The sequence below is a fragment of the Glandiceps talaboti genome, chromosome 10 (assembly GCF_964340395.1).
Source record: "Glandiceps talaboti chromosome 10, keGlaTala1.1, whole genome shotgun sequence".
NCBI lineage: Eukaryota > Metazoa > Hemichordata > Enteropneusta > Spengelidae > Glandiceps > Glandiceps talaboti.
In genome coordinates this window covers 4,145,877-4,168,669 of record NC_135558.1, presented here as the reverse complement: position 1 = coordinate 4,168,669, position 22,793 = coordinate 4,145,877, and the positions used below count along the sequence as shown (strand labels likewise).

Here is a 22,793-nt window from a genome sequence, read left to right as displayed (position 1 = left end):
GTACGTACGTACGTACGTACATACATACATACATACATACATACATACATACATACATACATACATACATACATACATACATACATACATACATACATTCATACATACATACATACATACATACATACATACATGCATGCATGCATGCATGCATGCATGCATACACACACATACATACATACATACATACATACACACACACATACATACATACATACATACATACATACATACACACACATACATACATACATACATACATACATACATACATACATACATACATACACACATACACACACATACATACATACATACATACATACATACATACATACATACACACATACATACATACATACATACATACACACACATACATCATACATACATACATACATACATACATACATACATACATACATACATGCATACACACATACATCATACATACATACATACATACATACATACATACATACATAAATACATACATACATACATACATACATACATACATGCATGCATGCATGCATGCATACATACACACACACACACACACATACATACATACATACATACATACATACATACATACATACATACACACATACACACATACATACATATATACATACATACATACATACATACATACATACATACATACATACATACACACATACATCATACATAGATACATACATACATACATACATACATACATACATACATACACACACACAAACAAACAAACAAACAAACAAACAAACAAACAAACAAACAAACAAACAAACAAACAAACAAACACATTTATTGTTTTGTTTTCATAATTTTATTTCATTCCTCTTTTAGTGTAGATATGTTCAAGAAATCCACTGTACAATTGTAAAATTTCAATAATCCCATATTTGATGATAAAAATGGCAATCCCATAGATGGTTCTCATTGTTTCCAGAAGAGTTTATGGTTCCAAAATTATGACAGGTCCAGGAGATAATGTAATGCCTTATATCACCTGGAAGAGAACATAATAAGAAAGTATATTAGCATATATGCGAGTGAGGAAGAAATGTAATCTGGAATGATAGTACTCTTTAGTGCAACACTATTATTGATAACGTATGAAGAAAATACATTAACTGATGGGGACCACCCCTGAAATAAACAAAATAATCATTTCAATCTGTACGTAAATGTAATTGTTTTTTAAATAATCATATCAACTATAAGTTATTCTTAATTAGTATGGTTATTTGGTTCCAGTCACATAGATTATGTCACTGTAATAAGGGTGACAGATAGAAAGTGAAAGAGTGGTTAAATCTTAAACTTATAATGAACACTGACACAACAGGTAGGCAGGTGGGCAGGAGGTGGAAAGGACATGCACAAACAAAGACAATGGAAAAAAACTGAGACAGACAGACAGACAGACAGACAGACAGACAGACAGACAGACAGACAGACAGACAGACAGACAGACAGACAGACAGACAGACAGACAGACAGACAGACAGACAGACAGACAGACAGATAGATAGACAGACAGTATTGGGATGTCCTCTTGTTACTGGTTTGTTTTCCTGGATGATTCCTGTTCTTGGCATAATATCGATGGATTTATTCCTGATCTAGTACATCAAATGATGGCTTTGAAATTATTATGAGGTTTTAGTGTTAGTAAGTTCTGTTTCATAACAAGGTCTGTGGCGCTACTTGTGTGACTGAAGTCCTGGTAAATTCTCTGTGTTGAGCTATTTCAAGTTTGCTTGATAGGTTCTGTTGATGTGGATCCCAAACTGGTCAGGCATATCACATAGTTGGACGTACAAGTCCTTTGTAACAACAGGTGTGGACAGTGATAGGACAGCCGCTAATTTTATGGTAGAGAAAGGTATATACTTTGTTCGTTTTAGCTGAGACTGAGGTGATGTGTTTATCACAATGAAGGATTTCAGCCAGGTCACTCCAATGTATTGGCACTTGATATACAAGTTAATTCTTTCACTCTAAAATCAAATCGTCCTTTCAGTTTTATTGTGGTGTAAGGAACACCCGGCTGCTACATAGACAGTGTACGTTAGCTTGTTTGTTGTTTTCTTTTAAATGTTTTGCCCACCAACGTGATGGTAATATAATATTCCAACTTGTCAACAAATGCGCCAATTACAGGTTCATGAAATGCCATGATCAATTAAACTGTTATTTAGGTTAACATTTGATTCATGTTTTGTTAACAAGCAGTAGTTTTATGCACTTAACCATACAAAGACCTCCTCTCCCTTCTCAGTGTACTCTTTAACAAAATATGTATTGGCAAAAACAACCACAGAATTACCATGACAGTGTGAACTATTTCATGTCACAGACCATTCAATTGGATATATACTATATAGTAGAAAACGCCCCAGGGAGACAAATTTGATGATTCCAAAGGTTTTAGACGAATGAACTTAGTATTGCAGGCTGTATATTTATTTTATTCCTTTACTTTCTACTCGGAAATTGATAGCCAATATTATACAAAGATAAAATCACTAATAAATGTGGGTCATAGGTCGAACAGCTGATAAGATTGTCGACTACGACTAATATACACATGCGCAGATTGCTGACGCCATTTTATCAGAATTTTACAGTGAACAGAATTGTAAAGAATATTTTATATCCCGGTGAGTTTTTATTGCAAATGCTCAGATTTATCATGTTTGACGGATATCACAGAATTACCTAACATTAGTACATAAACCACCAAATTATGACAGTTGAAATACGCAGATTTCTTGAAATACGGTATGGATATCACGAACCAGCCATTGTCAATGGTATCGTTTGGTTCTGGTAAGAGGGGTCAAGTGTCAAGTGTTGTTTAATCTTAGCCTGACCAATTGCATTATTACTACTTTTCGATTATAAAATTTACACAGCAAAGAATGCCACACATGAAAGGCATTATGTATTATGTATATTCAATTTATTTCAGGAGTGCGATATTTGGTGCTGGATGATTTTGAAAGACCACCGACATGAGTTCATATTCGACAGACCAGAAAGACGATGGAAACAATGATGACGAGTACAACTTCAGTTCTTACACAAGATGTCGAGAATCTAAAAATCTTGCATCAAGTGTAAGTAACTTAATTTTAAAGATTAAAAATATATGCTGCATGGAATATGAAGACAGTGTTAAGATTCCAATGTTCCAAAAATTATATGTGGCTTTTCCTCCTATGTATGTTGTGTAAATACTCCAGGCCATCAATTAAGCAGATCTAAGCAGTAATTATGATACAATTTAAACTATAATTACCAGCATCATATTTTCGAAGGTGCTACTATACATATTTCAGTTATATCCTCCCCTCATAAATGTTTCAGAGGCTTTAGTATATTTGTTCATTTGTCATGTTACAGGACTTTTCACAACCAAGTGATGGTGTGTTACAGCCAGGATACAATGAAAACATCGAAGCAATGGTTCTTGGTGACACCCCGGTTAATGACCATGTTAAAATGGATGGTGCTACGAAAGATGTCAGTAACGACAGTCCGGATAGTTCGCCACCAAGGAAACGGAAGAAAATGGCTTAATGGCCTATACTTTAAGTGTAGAACAGGGATTGGACAGCAGTCAATACTTTTAAGGCTATCCCATTATCAAAATTATTACAAATCAGTGAAAATCCTCGAAACTAAAGGAATACTCTACACAGAACTGGTTTGATTTAAACGTTGAAATAGATCGAGAAAGCAACCATAACAATTCCAAAGAATCAAGCCAGGCAGTCAATAATATGTTCATTCCTAGTGCCTTAATTCAAAATATCTAACAGAAAGATAACAATTTCTATCGTTTAGTTCCAGATTTTCGAGGTTTGACAATGTAGGTCAAGCAAGACAGTACCAAGTGCTGGTTGGATGGGTGACAAAACGTTATATTGTATTGAAAGTAATCATGTTGATGTCAAGTGTTGTGTAAGAATTGTGGACAATATGTCTGATCATTTCAGTTATAATATTGGTTTTAGGCAGGGTTTCATGCTGAGTCCGGGTTTTTTTGTGGACTTCAAGCACATAATGCATTCAGAGGTCAAGGTGTCTAAATTAATTAATTGCATGGTCTTTTGCTTGTTTGTAAATGTGTAGTATTTTCTCTTGTTCAGCTGCAGACATGGTTGAGACAAGGCAGCAACCAAATAGTATTACTGAACAATCTTACAAGAAAACATGATTACACAAATTCTAAACCATGCAACTGAAGTCCGGGATATAAATACTACTTACATATAGATAAAATGTAGTTAGTTAAAGTTTTTATGTAGGAAACGTACTAGTGACGAACAATACTCAGAGGAAACTGCAATTTGTATAAGCTTCCTCTCCATGTCTATGGTGTAACAAGATGAGAAAAGATGATTTGAAAAAACCTATTCATATGAATTGTTCCTAGATTGTTGTATCAACTGAATATGGGTGGAAAAGGAAACTGAAGTTCAAATGTTTGCCTGTTTAATACTATAAACCTATGGATTTCAGTATGCTTAGATGGCACATTTATCCCATTTATATGTCATAGATAGGATGGGCTTGCCATCTCATTGAGACAGCTGAGAATATAAAAAAATCTCCCCTGTAGTGTCTTGGTTTATGATTTATGACTGCAATTACATATATGGACAAACTTTGCATATTAAGAATAGGTCAACATACATGTCATGAAGAGTTCCTTTATCTTTACATCCCTAAAGACACCCACCGAATTTAACAACAAACTCTCTTGCAAACTGTCTTGTTTTCGATTTCAAATTTTCAACCAAAAGTCATTTATCATAACTTATATACATTTTAAGAACGTGGTCATTATGTCTTGAAGATTTCTACATCTAGACACTCCAAGAACTTCACTAGAATTGTGACTATTCTGCATGGTCCGGTAATGTTTTTAGCCAAATCTCTTATCTATGGTGAGAATCTTTTGATTTGAATAATTTCCCAACTGGACACCTTAAGTCATATAATGCCAAATCTATCGGCCCAGCTTTTTTTTTTTTTTACTTTGTCATTTATGCATGTACACATACACACATAACACATACACATTTCACCAAGTCTATAGCACTACTGAACATAATATAAGTTCAGTCGACATAAGAATTGCAACCTATAATTCAAACATTTTCTTAAGTATTTTGCCAATACTTTGAAAAGAACGGGACATATTCAGTCCCAGGTGTTTTCTTCATTGATACTATTACAAGGCTATTTGTCACCTATGTAAGTTTAACTCGTTTAAAAATGGATAAACTCTATAGGCACTGTTATTTGCATTCCAACGATAAACTTTCTGTTTTCTTTGTCTTCTGTAATCAGTGAAAACATGGTATATAAACACAACCTACAAATGTATAATGTTTTAATTTCTCTGAAAACAAGCAATATAATATAGTACTTATTGAAATGCGTACAGATTTATTACTTCTTTTGTTATTCTATTAATTCCTATACAGTGATGTTATGATTTAATTGTCCCTTCATTGTGTTTCATGTAATTATGATTTCAGTTATCATTGTAGGATTTCATTTGATCAGGTAGTGATTGTCTTATAATATGTAAAAATATATGCTATATTTGGTAAATGCTGATGATGAACTGGAAGGTAGGCTAGATTTGATCAAAGCCAAAACTCAGACTAAAAGTTGTCTATGTTCAACACATGGTGCATATTTCATGTATTTCAAAGCATATTCACTGTATCTGATCAATGAACTGAAAGACTATGCTGACTTGAAATACTTGCATAGTTCATTGGAGCTTAACAATTTCACAACTCTCTCTTCTAGAATACTATTAAATTGCACTTTGATTGATTGTCTGACATTGTTGTAGTTTAATTCATCCATTGAAAACAATATGAAATTAAATCCAGACAAAACAAAAGACATGATAATCTCATTTAAGAAAGACCAACGAGAAATTCCCCTCACCAAAATAAATGATACAGTCGTCGAAAGAATCACTGTTCAGAAACTTCTCGGGGTAATGATAAATAATACTCTTTCATGGTCAGATCATGTTGATTATATATACAGTAAAGCATCTAAACGGTTGTATTTTCTTACTCTACTCAAGAGATCAGGATTGAGTACTAAGCACTTATTGCTGTACTATACCTCAATTATACGACCAGTGGTAGAATACGCTTGTCCACTGTGGCATAATGCACTTACAAGTGATCAAGCACAACAAATTGAGATGGTACAAAAAAGAGCATTCCGGATTATTTTTCCTCAGACATATCCGGAATGTGTCCCTACCAATATCAAAACTCTAACGCTGAGGAGAGATACAATATGCCAATCAATTTTGTGGAAAATATGTATTAGTAATGACAAATTAAATTACTTGATCAATCCAACCTCAACAAGGAAGACCCGTCACTCAAAAAAATATAGTATTCCCAGATGTAGAACCGAACGATTCAAAAACAGTTTCATACTATACGCTTTGTACAATTACAAATGATGGCTTGACAGAATGTCTTTGAGCTTGTATAGACCTTTTTAACAGTAATCAGTATATTTTTATGTCTTACCTTTCTTTAGCTTTGTAACCTTTCATTAGGAATCATTCTTAAACATTTTAGCCTTGCTGTCTGTACTCTTTTAGTCAGTGTTTTCCTGTGTTTTTGCGATTTTAAATTGTATGATTTCAACCCCCTCTTTGTGTTTGGTTGCAAAATAAAGATAATAATAATATTTGTGAATTGAACACTAAAAATATATGACATACCAAGACATACACCGTGTTCGATGAAGTCATTAATCAAGCCAACCACCCATTCAGTACAATGGCAGACACAGCTCACTGAGATTGTTATTGCTTGTATATAGCCACACAAATGAAAAAGACATTACTGGCTTTACATACAAATTTGCCTCAAGGGATGTCCAATGCAGTAAGATTGAAATTAGACTATAGGCCTCTTTTGCAACGACCTCGAAATGAGTGAATTAAACTGCCATTTACTCAAGAAGTAAAGAAAGAATGAATGAAAATAGTCAATGGAACATGCTTTTCATGGAGGAGTTAACACGTGTTCATTGATTGCAGGGGAGGCATGGAAAACGCCCTGACCTGCTGATGACGCTTCTTGTATTCTTCCGAAACAGTGAAATTTGGCTTAAGTGGTCAAAGTTGACAGGAGAGGTGGAAAAAATTCAATCCCCTCCTCTCCTTCCATCTTCTCAAGGTGTGAGGGGGTCCTCTTTTCCTCTCCAAGCCATCACCCTACACTTTATATCTTAACCCATGAATGCATTATGTATGCATGCATGTATGTCTTACTTCCTGTAATATATAAATGACCATTCTTAAACCTATAGTAATCTTTGGCAAAGATTACTTAGAGTCCTCCCATGCCATGAAAATGAAATGCCATGTTTTAGTTGTATTTGTGACAAAAAATACACTCACTCTAAATGATTGTTTTCCAAATTGATCCTCCACTTCAAGTGCTAAGACATACCTTATTTGAAATATTCACAACAATTTCTAAATCGTTTCAGTAATAAACTTATGTTGATGACCATGCATAGGTATATTTCAATATTTTCCTTCTTAGTTTAATTTTCAAACTTGCTTCACATGTTACTAAACTCTTTTAATCAAACTATTTTTAAGTGGTCACATTAACCAAAGTCAATGGCAATATGGTTGGAGTGACGATAGGTTTTTTAATGGTCAGTACCATTTTACAAGAGGAGAGCAGGGGGATGGGGTAGTTACCAAATGAATGTGATAAATAACCCCACAAATTAAAATCTGTGCTTATGTTTACTATTCAAATAAAAGGGCCAACATTTGCTTTGATATGCCAAGAATAACTGTTTCTGAATCGATATTCCTTTTTGAACATCTCTTCCTTTTCCTGTCTGTCGCCCCATCAATAAATAATAATAAAACCCAGTATGCCTAGCCTCATTCTCGCTTTTGCAATATGGCCGCTTTGTGTTGTCTGGTCTAGGAAAGGTCTGCGTCTTTGTAGCTGGATAGCACTTAGTATTCTCACGTAAGCAAAATAAACACAGGTAAGTTAAACATTATCTGCATAAATGCTAATCCAGCATAAAAAGGTTCATGTTTTTGTTGTACCTTTATAAATTTTGTTCGTCGGAGTCAGTTCTATGTCATCCGTAAGGTTATGATAAAATAAACTAGACCACTATTTCATCGACTTTAAAGACTAAGGCCATCTAAATATTCATCTTAATATCCTAAATTGTGTATAGTATGTACACAAATCAATGTGATTGCAGAGATGACAGGTTTGCCGGGTACATAAAAGATCCCAAACAGATATTAAACTGATCCAACATGTTCCGGTAGAGTAGGGCTCATTCATCGAGATCATATGCCCCGAGAATTTCCTCTTTGACAGCCGATAAGCTTACGTGCCGGGGAACAGAATGTTTATCTCATTTGGTCAAGTCAACCGTATAATATCAATCAATACTTAACACACTAAACCAGCAAAGTAAGTCATGTAATAGACGGATTTATTTGAATTCATCGTAATTTGCAGGATATTTCCGATGGGCGAAAATTCGTTCGAATTGTTCACCACTCATGTCGACATGTCGACACTTGGCCAGGCCGAACGACTATATAGGATAGGGAGAGATTATAGACAACGATTGAGAGTAGTCGGATTATTTCAATTCCCTAATATGAATGGCCCACGTACAAATTTGTGACAATTATAATTGATTCAATAAATTGAAAAAAATGGTATTGGCAAAAAAAAACACAGGTCCGACTTGGACTTCCCCTATCTTGGTCATGTTATCAAGTCAGGTGTTCATTCCTCGTTAGGTTAAAGGTCAGCATGTGCTTGACTGTACTGGCCAAGCGCGCGCTCCTATAATAGTTGTGAGTAATTAAATGGGATCTGACACGAAAATATACCATGAGTTCAAGAAAGTGCCAAATCGGATTTGGCAAAACCAGATCTGACCAAAAAAACTGTAGTTTTTTTTTACCAATCTTGAATATATCACCAGTCAGATAATAACATTTTCGAGTGTAGTTCATCATGCGCTGTGCAGTACAGGTCAACCACTCCTTTTGCGACAACAGAGTATAGTGCCAACCGAATTTGAATTGTTGTTGGAATATAATACATACACGGGTAAGATTTGTACCACTGCACAGAGTTAATGCTTGACAGTAAATACCTTGGTAGACATGGCGAACAATGAAATATGAGGCTAGGCTGTGTACAAAGTACAATGGCTATTATACATCAAAGTAAGTAGCCGCAATTCAGGTGTCCCAGACTCTGTATTCAAAGAATGTACACAACAGTAGGCTTTGGTATACAAACTGAATTGTCTAAAATTGGGTGGACCTGACACATACATTGTGCGTTTTTCAAAAAGAAGAAGTCGCTACCAAGGACCACATTAATATAGTGGTCCAAGAATGTTAAGATAACTTAAACACAAAATCAAATGAATTATATATAACACGATTGGAACTATTTTGGGATAATTGGATATCAGGTAAATTTGGCAAAAACTCCTATTTAAATCATAATTGAACTTTAGTTTATCACAAATAATATAATTTCATGGTGTAGTTAGGAATTTACATTTCCAAGTTAATGGTTATTGATTTGAATATATTGATTTGAATCTGTCGGTCCGTTTAAAATCACAGGATCCGCTTTGTCATGACACGTTGACATGTACGTGTATATGACATGCCCTAATGTCGACAGAGGAGAAAAGTTGAGCTTGTGTATGGTTCGGAGAACTGTGTCTTGAAGCTTATCAAACCTTAGTTTTGCCAGCCACATCGATTGGCTCGAAACAATTGTAAACCTATGATATGACAAGAAGTGATATGTTTAGGTAGCTACATTAGAGTGGTGATTTGTTTTCAAATCCACCTTATGTGACGCATGTCAAGAAATGATATTAGAGTATTTGATTTGTAAAGTCTTTAAAAAGCTACAGTGTGAATATTGCAGTAATGGTAGTTAAAGGAACAGTCTGTTACTGATTAGATAACTTTCGTTAGTTTCCAGGTTAATTCTTTTAAAATAAAGTTTATGACGTGTGAATTTTTGTTTGGCACACCACCTCTCCCCATCCAATCATTTGTATCTATGATTAGAACCGGTAGGGCCTAAACTATCTTTAAACAATAGTTAACTATCATAACAGACTCGCAAATTTTGACTGAACTGGAGAACTATTTTCACATACCTTATACCAATTTCAATAGAGAGTTAACAGTATGAGAATTACTGGCCCGGAAGGAGGAAAAAGTTTGCTGAGTGTATAACTCGAGCAAATATATCCATTTCCTTACAGTTCATGAGACACCCATATCACAACTTGGGCTACATACCGATTGTGTTAAATATCACAGTCCAGTATGAGAATAAACATCACGTGACGTCTTAATTGTAATTTACAGCAGTTTTCTGTCTGAAACGGTTGAGCATGCGTATGGCTTATCTCCCTAAGCACAATGTCTATTGTACTATTGTCTCAAACTATGCCAATATACGTCATAGATGTGACCCCAGTGAATCAGCATGTGACCTCCTGTAATACATAAATTATCACTCTTGTAATCATGTACATTGCCCTGTACCTGTTCTCTAGGTAATGCTAACACCGGGCAAGTTGGACACCCCACTATGCCCCACCGTGAATGGCCATGGCTTCAGGTATAACACGAAAACAAAATTAGACAGTGTCATACTAATACAGCTCAAAGCTCTGGCAAGGCATGCTTTTTAAGAGGAAACCTTGCCAAAGTGAGTCCCGCCAATATTTAGGTAATTCTTGTCATCTATATAAAATGTTTATCTTGCGTCCCCCCCCCCCCATTACCCTTAAAATTTCGACATTTCAATGTGGAATCAAAAGAAATGAAACTCAGCTTTGTCTTGAAATTAATTCAAATTCTACTAAATAACTGCCATCAATAAGTGCACGTTACAAATTAAAATAAAATTTGTATAACATTTTTTAAATATTTGTAAAAATGGTATCTATCATTAAAAACCTATCAGCACTTCAAAATTTAGTGTACCCAAAATCTGCGTAAGATTCCGAAATAGCAATCTTTCTTTAAACAAAAAATATCAACTGCAAACTGCGTGATATATTGATACATCACATCGATTTGTATGGCACTATTGATTGATATTTTCATTTCATTAAATGGAAAGTCATTATCAATCAATCAATCAATCAATCAGCAAAGTTTATATAGCGACAAAATCCAAAAACATTGTTTTGCTCTATGACGCTCAATGGCTAAACCACACTGTATGCTTTGGAGAATAATAAGACTCATACCTACTCCCGTTTTCAAACTTGTATCCGTTTGGTTTCTTTACAGTGCCTCTAAGATGTCTGGTGACTACAAGAGTGCTAAGAGTACATTCAACCACGTCGTCTCAGCTACTGGTGAAATGAGTATTATTATCATAAATCTAGAACTCTTTATTTCGACTAAACTCCAGGACCAACTCAGCAATCTCAGAGCAAAGTCCAGCGTTAACGCAGAAAGAGTGAAAGCATTAGAAGAGGAGTCCAAAATAATTCAAGACAGAATGAAAGCAATGAAAAGAAAAGTTAATGGCAGATATGCTGTGCTTGCAGTCCAAACCGCTTGGAAAGCAGGTCTACAAATGCGTTTAAAGGCTCTAGAAACTGTTACATACGACGGTACCATGATCATCATAGTCAACGACTTTACAAAACGTCGACAACGAGCCATTGAGGGCACAACACCTGCAATTGTCTCCTCCTGCTTCTATACCAGTCGCTATGGCTACAAGATGTGTGCTATGCTATATCTGAATGGAGATGAGATTGGAAGAGGTATATATATGTCCATCTATCTGGTTGTCATGCAAGGCGACTATGATGATCTACTGGAGTGGCCTTTTACACAAAAGGTTAGGATTATTTATTAAGGCTTATGTCATTGTTACGTTTTGCAAAGCGAGGAAAGAAAAAGTGCACATTCAACGATTCTTAACTGACCACTGAGGGCGCCACAGAGAAAATGCGAGAGTTTGATTCGTAGTTATAAAAAAATCGAACAATTAATTGAGTTTCGTTATTAGAAGTTCGTTTCCTATAGATCTGCTGTACTTAAGTATATTAAAATGGGTTTATCATAAATGTATATTGCATTGGGTAATTCATCTTCAATAATTACAACTCTAAAGCAGCTGAATTAAAGTAGAATTAGTTTAGGAGAAAACGTAAATGTTCTTAAACTGTACAACATAGACAATAATTTAAATCTATTTTTCACAGGTCACTTTCACCTTAATTGACCAAGAGAACGGAGAAAATATCCAGGAGGTCCATCAGCCGAAAAACGCAGTTGAAGGTCGTCGACCCAGTAAAGACGATGCCATAGCTTACGGTTCTCCGTTATTCGTTAAGTTATCTCAATTCAACGACAATATCGACCGTTTTGTAAAAGATGATATGTTTGTAAAGATTAAGGTTGATACAACTGGACTGTAGTGTAATGTATTATGAAGAACAGATTTAGCTGTAACATAGTGTAGCTAACTAGATCCCTGGTGTTCCCTGTAGACTAGTTGAAATATACGTCGTCTTAATACACTCTTTGGTTTACTGCTTGCACTGGCCTCAGACCTTAAGTGGTGTGAGCACTGGCACAACCCAATTTGATTATAAAGCTATGTTAAATGGGTTTGTTATTCAATGAGTACTCGCACTATATACGGTATATGTAGCTTGGCAGAACTATTCATTTGCTTAAGAGTGTACTAGAAATGGAAATTGAATACATAATAGTAATAAATATATGCTTTCCTGAATATTAATATCACGAGTAATAGCACTATACATGTATACCGTTATTCTGAGTATATCGTATTGTTCAGATAAGACAGTCTGTTAGAGTAGGCATCGACATGACACACCTGTTTGCATCAGACGAACACGGTAACGCTGGAAGGAATGTCTCGCTCTAAATATCATAACAATTCTTACCGGCTTTCTGTTCTGTCCTCGTACTGGTGTTATCGATTGTTTGTGATTCCGTCATATCGTACTGAGTTTAAAGTTCTTAAAAATCGAGATTCAACTTATTATCCCAAATAACGTCCTCTGAACACATACTACCGTCAGCGTCTGAGGCATACTGTACTGACGCGTTCGTTTCGATACTGTCGAAACAGTTGTTCTACCCACCGTTGGATACAGTGTGTGACTCTTTATGACTCATTTAGGGTTACTTTGCAAACGTAAAACTATTGTTAGAAATGTCATATGGTACGTTATGTTTCATCTCACTTCAAGTATTCCTGAGGTCAAAGTTCAATTTCTTTTTTCTCTACTAGCATGAGAAAAACTCATCACCCGTGTCGTCATTTACCTGAAGACACAAACCATAGAATGCAGCAAACAAAGACTTCTTGTTCTGGTTATGATCTCACGCGTTCTTACCACAAACCACAGACAACTTGTCTGTGCACAAACAAGTTTCTTACAAGACAAGTTGTCTGAGGTTCTACCTATAAACGAACTGATACAGTGTGTAAAAGTGTCCTTCGTTTCGTATGTACGAGTTTATGTTTGACAATAATCGTACAATTACATTAATTCAAGTTTTGCTTCAAAACAATGTAATAAATATGCAGATTAAAAGGGGCGACATTTTAATTATTTTGTGTATTGCTGGTTTGTGCTGGAACACGTCAGTGCTTAATTTTTGGAGTGGAAATTTCCTTTCAAAACCGTCACTGTCTGCTATTTATAAGAGTGCATCTTCGTTATGCTTCGATTACATCGCTTCAGGCGTCTAAAAAATGTTTGGTATTTATATGTTCATTTGAAAAATTGCCCAAAAGTCTAGCAATAATAATCATTCCTGAATTTATTCGAAAATCTTCAGTTTAAATATTACTTGATATGATTTTATGATATGGAAAATATTCATGAAATATTTTTAGACAGTCATACCAGCTGTTCGCTTCCATATCGACCATTTGACCCAAATAGTACTACAAGTGAAACATCAATATGACAAGCTAGCTGTGCTTGGTTGATAGATTGACTTCATTTCACCAGAACCAAAAGTCATCAATATGTTATGGTAAAAATGACAGACTTGTAAATAGATATTCACATCTTAAACGCGTACTGTTATAGTGTTAGCTACATAGAATTTGAAGCAATGAAAAAACATTATTCTACTGGTTTAATCTACACCCATAGACGTTGGAGAGAGATTAATCACAGACACTGCCTATGGATAACAAGTGGTCATATATTCCACGAGAAGTGAGTGACCTATCACGAAGACGTTCATGGCAAGTAACTCGCTCCTCGCGACTCCCAGTCGCGATTTCGCCGCTCGGGTGCACATCGTGCACCTCACAGAGAGACGAATGTCATGGCAGCGAGACTGTGCTATACCTTATAGTACTCACAATGTAACTATATCTCAGAAGAGCCATAAAGGTGGCGTGTTGAAAAGAGCAGGGTCTGGTCTATAACTACACGTTACCGTATCTAAGTTTTGATAATGTTAACCTATTTTAGGCACTCCAAATGTAACAGACTGTATATAAATTGACATTTTGCTTTCGCCGAAGGTGCAGCTGTGGACCGTCCTACAAGGCTAGACGGATTTATTTATAAGCACCAACTGCCGTTACTATTATATTCTTTGGTTTGAGAATGTGTCATAAAATACTCACGAGACTCTGAATGTTTTATAGGGTAATAATTTTGGGACTATGACGTATTGATAGCAGGAATTTGAAATGAAATAGTTATGTTTCACTTCAACTCTCGGATATAATGGAACGAGTTGACTAATTCAGCTGAACTTTCCATTACTGTATGAGTTATAGAAATATACTTGATATCAAAATTAAACATAACTTATAAATTAACAGTTAATTCTCTTCAACTCTCGGGTAAAGTAATGAAACTATACTAGTTGACGGCATACTCATTTCCCATTACTGTATGAGTTATAGAAATATACTTGACATCAACAAATAACATGTAAATTAACAGTGTTTCTCTTCTCTTATCCTACTCATTGCTGACAGTGTTAAATGCTATCGTCAAATGAGATGTTTCAATTCCTGATTTCAATCCAACATAATACAACCAGGATTGCCAAGGTTCCTCTATATACTATTACACATACAAACATTTAATACAATTGCTAATTGTTGACTTACATGGATACATGTACGTTCTATATCGTTTTAATGTTGTGGGAAGATACCTTCAGAATGTAGTTTTCTGCAAAATACCATGTAAATAACTACCGTGGATTTTTTTTTTCTCCACTATAAGCACATTGATAATAACTACGTTTTTAATTCATTAACACGCGCGGTCGCCATGGTAATGTACCTGAAACTACCTGTTGAGAGCGAGGACCTTACCATATATTCTTCAGTTCCACACATTGACAGATTTGAATGAGGGAGTAGCGAATAGTGTTTGTAACAACGTCAACAGAAAATGTCAATATAATCTCATTTCAATAGTAAAATGTCATGGAGATTCCTATGAACCGTCAATTATCTGAAATATTACGTGTCACATAAAGGTGCATACGATGTCAAATTCTTGACAACGTCAGCAGAACGGTAAAGCTGTCATTTATTCTACACCACAGGATTACTGGTATAAAATCAATTTACATTTGCGCAAACTGCTGTCATTATTCATCAAGTGTAATGGCTTATAAGGCCTAAAAAATTGTTTGTTTCCGGTTACTCGACCCCACCTAGCCTTTTTACGCCGATCATAAACCTTTTTTACGTATTTGAGAAAAAAAAATAAACTCGCGAAATCTGTGAAGTCTCGCAATAAATATATAGTGGATGCGGAAACTGACATCAACTTAAAAAGACAATATAAAACTGTTCTTCCAATCTGTAATGGCTGCACATCTGATGAGAAGAAACCGATAACACACACAGAGACGGGACAACGGAAAACATAACTACCTGAACGAGACACTCACAATTTAAAACAAATATATATATATATATATATATATATATATATATATATATATATATATATATATATATATATATATATATATATATATATATATATATATATATTTATATATATATATTTTATCTACCCTACCTATTCTAAAATTGAGCGTAATTGGAACCACACAATTTTTTTGTTAGGCCTAACTGTATTCAGGCGTAAAAAATTCCCCAATGCAAACCCATGTGAGGACATTTTCAAACCACATAGCGGTGAGCTAATACCAGTAATCCGCCTGGCAAACAGCTGAAACACATAAATAAACATGGAACTGCGCGCAGTACAAGGAGCAAAACATGTTTCGCTTCAACTTTTGGTTAAAAGACAGCTAATATAGAACCACTAATGCAATATCCAGAAATACATCAAATTCCGTATTCTTTTTTTTATAAATTTCGGTCAACTACAAATAAAACAGGTGAACTTTTACCGAATGTGTAGAAAAATACTTACATCAAATTCTTGAATTTGGTACATGTTGATAGTGGTGTCCAAATCTTTCAATTTATGAATTTCCTTTTCCACCATGAAATAAGAAAACGCAATTAAAAAGTTGAGTTCACTCTCTGTATGTTGATTACCAGAACACATTTATACACTTTAGTATTAAACTGTACAATAAAGTATAATTTATTCCAACAGCCGTCCTGTCAAACTGCCAAAGAAATTAGAAGATGCCACTATGTTGCAGGGGTGACTGGGTAGTACTAGATGAGTAGTGACGATCCTTAGGTCACAAATATTTTCCGACTGAATGCAGAATTATACCAGCGCCAGTAATATCAAATAAAAATCGGGGAAAGTAATGGTAATTTTGTGTGTTTTGACTAATATTTCGAACAGAGAACAATGACGTAGACATGTGTTGTTGTGACATAGACGTGCGTAGTCGTGACGTAGAACGACCAGAGTATATATTCCATATTTTTTTGTTGAATCTGACTCGTGTATGGTATAATACTTGTTGAATGCTATATTCATTTAACCTGTGTTACCATACTACTGCTGCTACCTAATACTTTCATATACATTGCTTTGTAGGTTTGAGTCATAATGTTCCAAATGAAATTTGACATGTTAAAACCTACCATCCGTGACTGACACATAAACAACACAATAGATTTACAGTGAAACTATAGACAATACATCAATACACGGTGCGTACAATATCAAACCTAGTTTGTAATTCATCGAGTTACAAACACAGACTTGATAAATGTTGTTTCATTGAATTAAAAATCGAAAATAAATACCCAGTCCTAATCCATCTGGCCAATTTAACGTGTCACTCTCTGTACGGTGTGATGATAAATTCATCACATACATGTAAAAGAACGCTGATATTCACAGCCTAATTACATATATAAACATGCTCTTATTTGTAATATAAAACCTGCTGGTAGTTCGTTTACCCTAAACAATGAGTTGAATTCGCAGAATGTCACAGCAACCTATTATGTGTACGTGTAGACAGTGGTGACAAACGCTAGTTTTAAAGTCAACTTTAAGGTCAACTTTGACTGTACATGACTGTATATTACATAATGCATTTACGTAGTAATGGATAAATTCTACATATACCAGGTAAAAAATGTCATGATTTTACGTTTATAAATACTGTACAGATAAATACAAGTAATAAATTGAAACACTTGCTTCTACCATAGATAGTGGAGGGGCCTCCACTGTCCATGGTCTACGATTACATTAAATTTATGTCTCGCGTGGTCGCATATCGCGCATATCGTATACGTGATCATTATTTTTCTGCCGACTATTTGTGTTCGGTGGGACTTTCCAGTTATGTATATGGTAACTATGACAACAACTGTACTCAGGATATTGGATTCTATATATGGATTTGTTATATTGTTTGAAAAGTGTTGTTATACTCAATAGTGTTGTATGACTAGCATTTATCGTTGAATGGGTACTATGCTTCATTAAATCCTATTACTAAATTGGTTGACATAGCAACGATCTAATTCGGTGTTATCGAACTTTGTCGTCGAGTTACATGACTATGGAAGCCTACTTGTATGTTGTAAATATAACCGAGTGTACACAATAGTAAAGTAGTAATGTATTGCCCTCTGTGGAATCCAATATTTGTAGCATATTATGTTAAAGGAGACTGCGTTCCAGGAAATAAAGGTAATTTTCGGCATAAACCTTGGGTTCTGGGTGCACAGTCATTACGTGTTTTTGGATCGTCAACATTACGCTCGATTTTAGAGAAATATTAACTTGAACTTGTGCCCCATTCCAGGATCCTTGCTGTGGGCTAACGTTGTTCATTTTCAATTAGCAGAATGAAAATGTCATCAGTAACAAAGTTTAAACATTGGAACTATCGAATTATTCATTAAAGGAGCACACGTTGAGTTAATACGTTTTAGGGCATAGTTTTTGGTACACATTCAAAACGTAGTGAAAGTATTCTACTTAACCATTAATTGCAATTGACGGAACTCAAACATGGTATTACGTTATAACTTATTTATAAACGATCCGATGATTTATTGTATGTGTCAAATAAACGATCCGATGATTTATTGTATGTGTGAAAATAATGTGCAGTATAAGTATAGTATTTTGTATACAAGTACATTGGATGTACGTACATCTGTTGTTTTACCACTGTGTGTTATCGAGATGAAAGTTCTGTCATTGATTACAATAAATCATAAAATATGTCGCACAACATAGAAATATACGAGGCAGCAACGTATAACTCATTTAATCCATTAGCATGTTTCATTATATAATAAAATTAATTTTTCTATAATTCATTTTTTCTTATTTCATATCAGGTTTGAAGCCTTTAGTCTCTGTGTATTCATATTTGTTCTAATAAACTACTGATCTCATCATCCACAAATGATCAGCAAAACACTGGGCTGTCGCACTCAACACAACGTAATCGATTGGAACTCTGCAAATATCATCGACGTACAACAGAACAGGTTAGCCAGGCAAATTAGAGAATCTCTCCACATGGAAAATGGGATATGAACAGGAACGGGGGTGGGGGGGATACCGATCAACTTTACGATGACGTGTCATTGCCACAACGTGAGCCACCTTACGTTAAAACCAGTAAACTACAACCTGAACAGGGAAAACGTACTGAATACCATCATTACGATTCCATGCTTACAGTCACTATTCCAAAATTCCAGTAGATTACCACAAGTATTTTTTTTATACATAGATGCATTCGCATGGGTCTTTTAAATACTTTACCATTAACTGTTACCATTTTAATATGAAGCTGACGCTAATGATACCTGAACATGTCGAAAGAAATCGTTCAATACGGACAGCGCCACTGACGACGGATAATGAAAAGTGGTCATCATTTGTTTTTTACTTACACAACTTGATATCGGAGTGTCGGATTCAGTGGTCGGTTTTTTTTAAAAAACTCCCCCAGCAAAAATGTGACTATGTCCTTTAGTAAAGTAAGGCGTTTCCTTGGACAGACAATAAACTACGACACTGCCTTCGTATCTATAAAAGTGAGCAATTCAAAAGAAACTTGCAAATAAAATTTGGCATAACAATGTTCAACTGTTACAACCAAACATATTACACGTGCTATGAATAGGTAAAACACTTCTCTACGTCGAGTAATTATCACCTACTTTGGTAGTTAAATTGTATAAGCAATCTTAACATGCATAAATTTCTTTAAATTTGTTATAGTCATTAATAATAATCAACTTCCTTGATTGACTTGTTTTCTTGTTTCCTTACATATATTCTGCATGGTTTCAAGAAAGTCATTTGAATTCATAAAAGTGCTATCTCCCTTCAACCAACAATCATTGGTATATCTGAACTGATGAAAGTGAGTGTTATTCAGACACAAATACAGTTGTCCCTTTTCCCCCCCCCTCTCCCTCTCTCTCTCCCTCCCCCCCCCCCCACTCTCCACTCTTAATGCCCCTTTCCCCACTCTCCACTCTTCCCACCACCACATCCAAGCTTTAAATTAAATTAATGTCTAAGGGGGACTTAACTGGGGATGCAGGACAGTGCCGTAGCCTGCGGGGGGGGGGGGGCAAGGGGGGCAGCTGCCCCCCCCCCCTGAGATTTTGGAAAAAAGAAAGAAAAAAGCTACTTTTTGAATACATAGCGATGCTATTAAAATCGTTATTTACGTGACGATTCCTAGCATGCGCGGTTTAAATGGATAGTTCACTAAAGTGACTGTACACTGACTCCTCGCTAATATGTATCTTATATCTCTATTGTACGCTGGCTTAAGTTTGAATAAAAATGTGTCCAGTTAAAAATTGTAACTTTTTGCAGCAAATCAAAAATTCTTTGTGCGGGAGTACAAAATAAGTGCGCACGTGCACTGTGCATTTTCCGCGAGTAACAGTAGTCTTGAAAGTCTCCTTCATTTGAAGATAGCAAGTCGCAATTATAATGTCAGCGAGTGAAACTCAAAAAAAAGACGGAAAAAGTCGTTCAACGTGAGGTCGCCTGTTATGCTGCATGCAGTACTAGTGACTCCGAAGATGCGCTCGATCTCATTTACATATTGTTCCTTATATTAAAACATTTCATACTGATAAAACGGCAGATCTCTTTTAATTATAATATTTGGTGGACCTGAAAAACTATTAAACTAGGTACGCAGTTTAAGATCCACTATTTGAAGATATTTCTTTCAATAATTGTGTTCGACGTTGTCATTGGTTAAAATGTTGTTTGATATAATTATCTCATTGCACACTGACACTAGCGTTATTCCGCAATTCATTTTGAAGCGACAATTTGCTATGGAAAGAATGGCCTTAAGCTTGAATTTGTAAACTGTACCTTCGACATCAAAATCCAAACTTCAATTTCCATTATAATGATAATGGCAAGGAGAATTCACCGAGTTCACCTTAGGTTCAGACATAAACGAGGCCATAACAGTTTTGGAAGTACTAGTTGGCTAAAGAAAATGATTATTTTGTTGTGTTACTTATTTGAGAAAGCACCATCCATTTTTTTTACTTTGAATGTGACATCTTTTCGGCAACTACTTTGAAATATACGACATTAGGCCAGAAAAAAATGAAAAAGCTGTTCAACCTACCCAAATTTTTTTCTGGTGATGGGCAATATATCGTCATGCGGGCTTCGCATTTTTTTCAAATTAAGGACATTTCTTTATATTTTCTGAATAGTACATGTAACAATATACATTTGAGTCTATTCCAAATTATATAATATCTTATACAGTACTAGTGGTTTACTTGGCTCTGATGTTGCATACAAGCATGAATTGAGATTAAATATCCAATGTGCACTAAAAAGAATTGAACAAAAGTTTACGACCATTGGGCCATCAAAAGTCTGAAAGTCTTGAAATGTTTTGCTCTTTATTCAGGATTTTTTGGAACCAAATTAAACTTCAGGAGAAGTCATTTACCATGTGCACATCCGCATAATATCTTTCAGCTTTGCCACAACACAATACACTTCCAGATAATATGTAGTGCATAGCATAATTGTTTCAATTCTGGTATTTTATTATGTCTATGGTTTGACATTTTATGCCTCTAAATGGCCTCCTGCACTGTCTTAACCTTGGAGTTGTCTCCTTCCAGTGCATCATTGTACCATATGATTTTATATCTCCACTGTAGTGTAGGTGACGGAAGGGGTGGCTAAAATAATGCTCGAGTTTCAATTGGTGGGGCTTTAACATTTTTTGAGAAGAGAGGGTGAGAGGAACTACACCATTTGTTTAACCGTACATTTCCTAACTGTAGCTATGCAGAAAAATTGCATGAGATAGTATCAAGATGACTGAATAAGTTCTATCTAAACTTGACCTGAAATATTTTGCTATCATTATATATGATTTGTTTTATCCTTGTCAAGCATTGTGAAAAAATGAAATCGACCTACTTACCCAATGTGATGGGTTAGGTTACCCGTTGACCAGCATTTTATATTTTTTCTCTGACCTTACATATGATCTTTAATTGCGTATGCTAAAATAGATATTATGTAAATTGCATGCAAATTTATGTAAATTAGCATTTTCTAAATTTTAAATGCATAATTGCACCAAGACAAAGTTCTTCCCCCTTGGCAATTTGGTCAGGCTACGGCCCTGCAGGACATTTGTAATTTTGAGTTGAATATCATTTTAGAAATCAGAAAGGAGCTAGTTATGGTTTGAAATAGAATTGAGTAGAGATAAAAACCCTGATCTATTGAGTGGTTGAGAAAAGGGAGTGTCACTCTTAGACTTAAATCACTATTGTGAAGGCATTGATATAAAGAGACACAATCGAAAATGAGCGAACTTCAGATTTGGAGGGAGAATTCAAGGATATCATTTTATTGACGATCGTCGCAAACTGAACCAATCAACCGAGCCTTTTCATTGAGTTCTATAATAACCCAATAACCTTGACCGTCTCGAATGCTTTTAATTCTGAAACCTTTAACCGGGGTCGCATTGGGAAATTAATTGTGTTGGTTTCAATTCTTCCCCTAGCTATAGCTCACTTACTCTCAGCACAATGCTATTCAATCCACCGTGACGTATCGCGTGACACTGTATAAAATAACTCCCAGCTCCACATTGAGGTCAGGCCATATACTAGTATACGTTAACTCTAAGTGTACTGAATTACAAGTATGTCTGTCTGTAGCAAGACATTTTC

The 22,793-nt window shown here is 35.2% G+C and overlaps 1 protein-coding gene and 1 long non-coding RNA gene across 3 annotated transcripts; one reads left to right on the top strand and one right to left on the bottom strand.

Moving 5' to 3' along the window:
- Window positions 1-851: 851 nt before the first annotated feature.
- LOC144441383 (uncharacterized) lies at window positions 852-16,893 on the bottom strand. Of its 2 annotated transcripts, none has more exons than XR_013481236.1 (2): window positions 16,564-16,893; window positions 852-1,018 (listed from the first exon to the last, which is right to left on the bottom strand). It is a non-coding gene; the product is annotated as an uncharacterized LOC144441383 (long non-coding RNA). The 2 variants fall into 2 exon arrangements; XR_013481235.1 differs by lacking the exon at window positions 16,564-16,893 and adding an exon at window positions 13,066-13,199.
- Window positions 11,918-12,727, top strand: LOC144441382 (TNF receptor-associated factor 1-like). The gene is made up of 2 exons (XM_078130947.1): window positions 11,918-11,987; window positions 12,355-12,727. The coding sequence occupies exons 1-2, from the start codon at window positions 11,919-11,921 to the stop codon at window positions 12,568-12,570; spliced, it is 285 nt and encodes a 94-aa protein (XP_077987073.1). The 5' UTR covers window position 11,918; the 3' UTR covers window positions 12,571-12,727.
- Window positions 16,894-22,793: the final 5,900 nt, after the last annotated feature.

Coding starts and splice junctions, on each gene's coding strand:
- LOC144441382 (XM_078130947.1), top strand. CDS start 11,919: ATGTCCATCTATCTGGTTGTCATGCAAGGCGACTATGATGATCTACTG. Junction 11,988..12,354: donor AGTGGCCTTTTACACAAAAG/GTTAGGATTATT, acceptor TATTTTTCACAG/GTCACTTTCACCTTAATTGA.